Source organism: Lethenteron reissneri, chromosome 19 (genome assembly GCF_015708825.2).
Source record: "Lethenteron reissneri isolate LAM-NWPU_2019-01 chromosome 19, ASM1570882v1, whole genome shotgun sequence".
Classification (NCBI taxonomy): Eukaryota; Metazoa; Chordata; class Hyperoartia; order Petromyzontiformes; family Petromyzontidae; genus Lethenteron; species Lethenteron reissneri.
This window is the reverse complement of record NC_083797.1, coordinates 5,364,589-5,373,136: the sequence shown is the minus strand read 5'-3', so window position 1 is coordinate 5,373,136 and position 8,548 is coordinate 5,364,589. Positions and strand designations below refer to the sequence as shown.

Here is an 8,548-nt window from a genome sequence, read left to right as displayed (position 1 = left end):
ACCACACAATCGAGCAAAGATCACAACATGCACGTTTACATTTTTACTTTAAACGTCGTGAGAATTGCATTGTTTGATATTTTTATTATTTTATTGTTTCCCTTCTACGTGACTACCAAAAGAACCAAGAATAAGAATATGCACGGTTAAGTATGGTCAAATAACTCCCATGCCGTGAGAGGAGGGGGGGGGAGGCCTTCAACGCATTGAGAAGGGGTGCTGCAAATTCCACGTTTAAATCGGACTTCATTTCTCGTAGAGTATTTTACGGCGTCCACCCGAAATACCAACCGCAGCTCTGGATGAAATTAAACCGCTGACCCTGCGGCTGATAGCGGTGGCGCACGTCTGTAATTCAGCACTGGAAGGGAAGGGTGGTGACATTATAATCTGCGTGAATCGCCCTGCTCGCGTGCGGCATCGAGGTGCCATACCCTGGCTCGCCGTGAGATGGCGGTACAGTCAAGCGTGGCCGAATCTCCATCTCGACCATCCGACATGGGGATCGAGCGTTGCCCCCTCGCACGCGTGGATTTTCTCTAAGTTGCTCCCGTCGCCCCCCCACCCCCCTTCCCCGCAGGTTAGTACTCATTAATTTTATGAACACATTTTTTATAGATGTTAAAAAAAAAACACGCAACTTGGGCAATTGTTAAATTGTTAGCACCGGCTGTCTTCATCTCTCGATTCCGAGTCGGTCTCTCTCTTCTCGAGTGAGCGAATGTCGTGCGGCGCGTATTGCGAGCTGACATTTGTTATCCTCTACCGTGTTCATCGTGTGCCGTTTAGTCTTCGTTGGACGTCCAATGCCACATCCACAGATGGCGCTGCTACACTACGAAAGGCAGCTGTGTGCCTCTTGTGCCGCGGTCCACTTGAATATTTTTCATCGGGTCAACTTAGCAAATAGGAAACGCTTTAAAGCCCCCTCCCCCGTGTTCCCGACAAACAGCAATTCCTGTTTTACCGGTGTGGGCTGGGTGACTTTTTCTTGTTCGTTTTTTTAGTAACCGCAGGGCACCAACCCAGCTAATTGCTACCATCATCGAGTAAAAACATCCGGCCTCGTGTGTGTGTGTCTGTGATTGCCCGTGCACACACGAAAGCAATTACTGCTGTTTAATCAGCATTCATATTCTTGGTTCTTTCGCTAAAGTCACGTAGATAGAAAATACAAATAAAATAAATGTAAAATTAAATTTTTTTTAAATATATATACAAATTAAAGATAAAAAACACGACGTTTCGATCGCAACACAGGCGGTCTTTATCAGGCGCCTAATGAAGACCGCTTGTGTTGCGATCGAAACGTCGTGGTTTTTTGCTTTTATTTAAAATTTTAATTTATTTTTGTATTTTATTTTTATTTTCTGACTTTACCGAAAGAACCAAAAATATGATTTGCTGCAGTCACGAAAGTTTTAAGTCAAAATCTAATCAGCATTCGTTTTTCTTTGAGGAGTAGACGTGGACAGCCGTAGCATTCGCGAGGAAAAGCCCTTAGATAACTTTCAGCGGCGCACCTGAATAAATATTGTCACCAAACCGGCCTTCCGTCTCCTGGCGCCGAGTGCTTACCACAGAAGACAATATTAATAATAGCACGTCGCCAATAATTTGTGGGGTCTAACTTATAATCATCATCATCATTAGCTATGATCAATTCACTGCTGGATAGAGACAGACATTTCGACATATTTACGATCCCGCACTTGCACGCACGAGCTGATTGAATCGCTTCATCTCCTGCGTCAGTGTCCGCTTGGATGGGTTTCTGACCTTTGACTGCCACTCGATAGCCTTTAACCATAGGTCATTATCCAGTCCAATCACATTTGCCTTTATTAAGTTTTAATTATGCCTTTAACAAGTGCATATTCTAAAACCTGCAGGGTGGTCCGGATGTCTTGTAATCCCAAATTAATTGACCCGTAACATTCTTTTCACTTTGAATATTCATTTCTGTTTTAAATAAACCTTACTTTAAAAAAATATCTTTCGTTTAAGAGAATTAGATTGGGGATCATAAGACATCTGGAGCACCCCGTGTTCATCTGTGTTTATCTCTCAATGTACTTTCAAAGCACGCATCTCTCAACATTTATTGCGCACTTTTCAAGTTTGATTCCGTTGTTATTGTTAACGACCACTCACATCGACATGGCAGCGGTGATCTCACTTCACTACAGGTTCACACAAACCTGTTGAAACATCGTGCGTGGGTTTGGACAAGACACGTGTATTAAAGAAACAATGTGTTCGAACTATGGGAACCTCATTTGCCAGTAAAAATATGATAATTTTTTTTTACCCTTCTATCTGGCAACAAAACTGACACCTTTTTACAAGGAGTCATGTTTGCATAGACCGCAATACCTGCAGTCATAATACAAACAAAAGACGTAACATTATCAGAGTTATGTCTTTTGTTTGTATTATGACTGCAGGTATTGCGGTCTATGCAAACATGACTCCTTGTAAAAAGGTGTCAGTTTTGTTGCCAGATAGAAGGGTAAAAAAACAATTATAATGTGTTCGAAATTCTGGAATAATGTCCATGACATGCAAGAAATGTAACGCGTCCGAGAGCGCCGTTTGTCCGGGGAGATGGAACGATGAAATCGGCTCGTGTGCAAGTTTTACGTGGACTCAAACATCGCAGGGATCGCGAGCGCAAATCGTAGCTTGGTGAGGGCTTGATCCAGCAGTGGATTGACCATGGCAGATTACAATAACGTGACTAAGTTCGTGGTGGATATCATCATAACGTCGTAAATGACCCCTCGTATAAGCACGCGTTCAGCTGTTTCAATAAAATCTGTCGTGCACACGTTTGGGTCTGCAAACCACGACCGCGTTGAGTTGCGATTCCAGGCCACGGCTGTCTGGAACGACGAGTGATCATCCTGACACCTCCCCACGCCGCTTCACAAACCCGCACTGACCCACGCGGTGGAGTAGAGGCAAAGTCCCACTACATATAAAACCAGCGCAAAACGTGGGGTTCTTCATCCAGCCGTGGATTTTACAAAGATCTACTGCGCATCATTGATTCGACGAGTGCCCAAGACGGCCTTCGTAAAATCAATCTCGCATTTTTTTCCACTCACCCACCCATTGTTCTGCGTGTTAAAATAAGTACCGATGTAGACACAGCAATCATTTGGAACAATCTTCTTGGTTCTTTCGGTAAAGTCACGTAGAAGGGAAGGTAAAACCAGGTCTGTCGGAAAGACAGCGTCTGATTCAGACGCTGTCTCTCCGACAGACCTGGTTTTTTCACCTGAGGACGGCTGCTTGCGTTGTGGCCGAAACGTCGTGAGAATAATTTTATTATGTTTATTTTTATTACTTTATTACTTCCTTCTACGTGACTTTACCGAAAGAACCAAGAAGATGAATCCGTGCAGTCACGAAAGCTTTAAATCGAAAAAAATTTGGAACAATGTTAGAAGTTTCACCGCCGCCCGCCCGCCCCGCTCCCCCCACCACCACCACCACATATCTTCATTCTTCAAACTCGCGTTATTCTCATGTGGTGGTGGTGCTGATTTCTGGAATGTAATTACGTAATGTCATAACATATATTGGCCATGTCGCGACCAAGCGAAGCGAGAGAGTGGGGAGCGTGAGAGTGAGTGTGTGTGTGCGTCTATATAAATATATAAGCACGTGCAAAACACACTTTCAGTCGTAAGAACTGTTGGTGTGTTGAAGAGGCTTTACTTGCCTTGCTGAAAATCTGAAAGAAGTGGGTAGGTAGGTGGGTGGGGGGTTTGGTTATATGCTCGCCCTCCCGCCTCGGATAACTTTAAACCCCCGTGCTACCAAAGTCCCTCCTCTCCTCTGGCTGCTGCATTAAACACACGCACACACAAAAGAGAGAGAGAGAGAGAGGAGGGGGTGAAACTCGGAAAAATAAAACAACAGCCGGCTTCTTGTGAGCTGTGTGTGGGGAAAGCAGGACACACATTACACACACGCACGCGCGCGCACGAGAAAAAGAGAGAAGCTTGATTTGATAGCTGCGATTGTGTTTTTTTAGCAAGGAGGGTCTGTGTGTGTGTGTAGGAGGGAGGGTGTACGACTGAACAGCTCCTGTCTCCTCCTCCTGCATGAGGGCTGCGCTTAAGGCACCGCTGGCAGGGTGAGAGGCGATCGGACGCGACCCACAAAAAGCAAATCCAAGAGCAACATCGTCATCTCTCTCTCTCTCTGCTTCTGCTCTGCTCCACACCGAGAAACGCGGCTGCCAGATTCATCTGCGTAGCCGTCCACGCAGGGTGGTTGAACAAGCCGATCAAGTCGAGGCGCTTTACTGCGAGGGATCGATCTAGTCGGCGATCATGGAGAAGAAGAAGATGATGCTTCTTCTGTTCCTGTCATTTGTGGCGCTCGCTAAAAGTGAAATGGTAAGTTGCGGGCACAAGCACTTCGATGTTGGACGTGTTGGGTCTGTGTGTCTGTGTGAGTGTACTTGCGCGTCTTTGCGTTGTTTAATATTTGATTCGCCGCGGCGGTCAAAAACAAGGGTCGACCAAGCCCGCGTTCGAATGTCAACAAAACTCACGTGGCTGCTCTATCACCTGATTTACCTGCGCTAGTGATGTATTTAATGTGGTCAGATTGGAGCGGGTATCGTAACTGGGCGCGTAAACGCTGTTTCTTTTGCCTCGATTAAGAAGGGACTTGTTGATGGGAGAGTTCCTGCAAATACAGTGCTGGCAATCCAATCAGAAACCCTACGTGTTCAGTCGACCAGTATTTGTTTTAACAAGTCGAACTCCGCTGATGAGATGCAGAAAGCGGAAAATGACCCAGAGGTTTGCCTTCTTAAACATTCGCTGCTGAATAATAATAATCGGTGGACTGCATAGCCGATGGGCTTATGGAATGAAGCTGTTTCGTTTTGATGTGGAGTGACGATAGGAAGCCTATCAGATGTCATGCTGGAGTGTATTCTCACTGTAAAACTCTTTAAATTCTACTCTACAAAATTCTTGACCACGGAATTAATCAATGAATTAGTGGCCACACGCGTTGTGCTTGGGAATCTTATCCAATGTTATTATATTGGACTATAATACATGTCCTGTATATGAATGTATAAAGTTACGTTAAAACAATAACTGGAAACCCAAGTACTGCGCTTTAAGATAATGCAAAATAATACGCACTGCATATCCACCGTGCCTGTGGAGTTAGAGCGGTGGTGCAGTGGTTAGCGCACCGTGCTCGGAGCCGGGATACCTGAGTTCGATTCAGGACCACAGCTAGCGACCCTGCCCTAATTCTATCCCCTACCACCCACCATCTTCTCCTTCACTAACCCCCACTGACCAGTATGGTGAAGTATGGTCAAACAATCTTCATGGCCAACATGGCTTGGGTCTGGCTTTCATCCAGCAATGGATTGATTGACATAGGCTGCGAATATTTTCTGTAACGTATTTATGTATATATACTGTATTATCCTCACTGTCGTTTTGATGTGCACTATACTCGTGTTTGCCCTTGATTGCATATATTATATAGCAGAGGTAAGAACGTGTTGTCACATTGTCTTATTACAATTTACTGTGTTGTGAAATGGGAACGTACAGCACATTGTGCTGCTATGTATACAGGGTGGCCCAAAAGTCAGGACACAAGGGTTATTATGTTATTTTAACAAATCACATGGGTTATTGAATTTATGTTTACATTTGTCACACGACTGCCATTAACATTCATTCGTGACTGATTTTTTTAATGTAGGACTTAAAAAAAATACTTTTGCCTTTTTTAGCATTCATAAAAAACTAATTGAACTGGTCTTTAGTCAATGTTTCTACATTTCTAAATGCCATCTGAAAGGCAAGAAAAAAATCGATGTGAATAATGATAATAGAACCATTGTATGCATAAAGCACAAACAAAATATTTTAATGCCAGTATTAAAATAATTGAAATATCCCTATGTGTCCTGCCTTTTGGACCACCCTGTATTATACCCGCACCACTCGAAACAACACCGCGCTCTGGATTAACAGCACCCGTGGGAATCGTCACTGGATGCCCAGTATTGATGGCATCAACAGCTCTTATTTTCTCTAATGAGATCCTACAACAGCGCGGGTCCTGAACTGGCTCAGGAGGACATTTAAAATGCCATTCTATGTGCTGTGCAGACAGAACATGACAGGTTATCGATTTCTCGATACAACTTCAAGCTCAAAGAATTTTGTATTCTACAGTAGCGCCTCACTTTGACTCCGGAGTATTTCTGGGGTAGGGGGCGCATAACGAGGAGATGATATAGAGAGGTTGACCTATCCGATTGCTGAGCTTGTTAAATGCTCCGAGAGGCCTGGCTGTGTTTTCAAAGAAAATGGAACTGGTGTGCGGGCACGCATGGACACTCATACATCACCTTGTTTCTTAATCATAATAATAAAGATATGTATTTATTATCAACCAGCTGCTGGATGAAGCCCCCCCATTGCACACAACATATCAAACATGAGAGTTGTTTGACCATACTTCACCATCTTGGTCAATGTGTGTTGGGTGAAGCGATGTGCACAGGGCCAGTTCCGATGTCATTCGTCGTTGGCGTGAGTTACTGGTTGGAATTGAACTCAGATTATGAGGTTCATAGTGTAGGGCGCAAACCACCACGCCACTGTTCCATCCCTTGTGTCTTATGCATTTGCAAAGATTGTGCAGAAATATGGTCAGGGATTGCATCTAGTGTTGCATGTTTGAGGAACTAATAGTTCAACATAAATAATTAACTGCTGCTCAAATGGAAAGATAATCGATGCTCTTCAGAAAAACACATTTAATTTGAAAAGTAACCGCCTGATAACATTCCTTTGCAAATTCCGAGCGGTGCAGGATAGCGTTCCATACTTAAGGCGTGCAATTTAAAATAATGAATCAGATTAAATAAAACACCCTTTAGACGACTGTGCTTGGGTGTGGGGAGGCACGAGCTTGACGAGTGAGTACAGGATGAGAAACGCGACTCGTGAACGTGGCGACTTTAACAGCACCCAGAAGGCACCTCGACACGTGGCCCGTAGTTTGGCTGACTCCAATTACAAAAGCAGTCATTAATCCTAGACCGTAGGAATGTCTATTGCTTACATTCATGCATGCGCGATGAGCTCCAAATGCTGCCCTTTTGGGAACGCGGGCGCTAGTTAACCAACTTGCCGTGAAACGAACGTGCAACCCAACAGAACGAATGGCGTCACCTCAGCCATGGCCCCAGGAGCTATAAGCGAGAACACTTGCAACAAAGCCACCGGTATCATTTTACTGGTGAGTTGCATTTGATTGTAATGCCACATGAAGACCGGCTGTGTGTTCTGACTCTGGTGCTAGCCACAGGCTATCCGTGTACACATTCCAGGAATTGGATTTTTTTTATTTCTAAAAGATCCTTGGTACAGAAAAAAAAATAGTGAGACATTGGGTTACAAGTAGGGCATATTTTTGGTCACACTGTGAGCACAAAGGGCATGAATTGCAGAATGGATTGAAGGTCGCGGTTTGGAGGAGGTTCTATTTGCAGTGGATTTGTGATTTGACATTTTACAGCAGATCGGGCATTGAAAGCAGATGTTCTAACTGCTGTCCACTGGGTTATACCAAGGGGTCGGTGTAATATTTCATGGGTTGTGGTGCCTTTGCACACCCCACCTCCTCTGACTTTAACTCTTGCTTTTGAGATTGCAGCCGTTCTGGAGGGCTGGAAAGTGGCTGTGGGGAGGTGTCTCCCTGACGTTGCACAAGTCCAATGGGATTGGATGGTTTTCTTACTTGGGGCAATCAGGTGTTTTGGTGCCAACCAATCCTGTGGAACTTGAATTTGCCTCGTAAACATCTTTGATGCAGTTTATTAGCCATTTTACGTCACGATGCATTTATTTAGAAAACGTTGTTTTCAAGCCCGCAGTACCAGGTCATTGCAAATGTAACAAGAGCTATAATACGTGGCTCTATTTTCTCTAAAGGGTTCTTTTTGTGGGGTTGACGGATGTACAATAATAAGGCAGTTTTTTTTTTATGCGTTACACATTAAGACGAATTCTCAAGTTGGGCAATCGATTCAAAATGAAATCCACGTGACTGGCACAGGATATACGTTTGGCATTAACCCCTGAGGCAATATCTGAAATTCCACTAGCTAGATGTTGAAGAAAGTGCCAAGAAAAAAAAACCCAAGTTATTCTACCAAGGTGACTGAGAGAGCCAAGAGGCAATGGTTTTTGGATAGCATGGGATTTGCAGTGCACAGTTGCCAACTGACCGTTCCAGGAGTGAATTTGTTTGAGTACATGTTTTTTTTTTGTATCACACGAATGTATTCTTGCTCAGTTGGCTGTAATATAGAAGCATGAATTAATCGTGACATTTCGCCCTTCGCGGATCCACTGCTGTGCTATTGGCCATGGGGGTTGGAGGGGGTTTGTTTGACCATAGAGTACTTCAAAATTGTGGTCAGTATGGGTTCGTGAAAGAGGTGGGGGGGGGGGCTGGACTAGTTATCATCCATGTC

The 8,548-nt window shown here is 44.3% G+C and overlaps 1 protein-coding gene across 1 annotated transcript in view; it reads left to right on the top strand.

Annotated features, from left to right (window-relative positions):
- Positions 1-3,771: 3,771 nt before the first annotated feature.
- LOC133344193 (uncharacterized) overlaps positions 3,772-8,548 on the top strand; it is a 120,295-nt gene continuing 115,518 nt past the window's right edge. Inside the window, exon 1 of the mRNA XM_061554221.1 lies at positions 3,772-4,412. Coding sequence (XP_061410205.1) covers positions 4,347-4,412 — 66 coding nt within the window. The 5' untranslated portion in view covers positions 3,772-4,346. The remainder of the gene's footprint in view (positions 4,413-8,548) is intronic.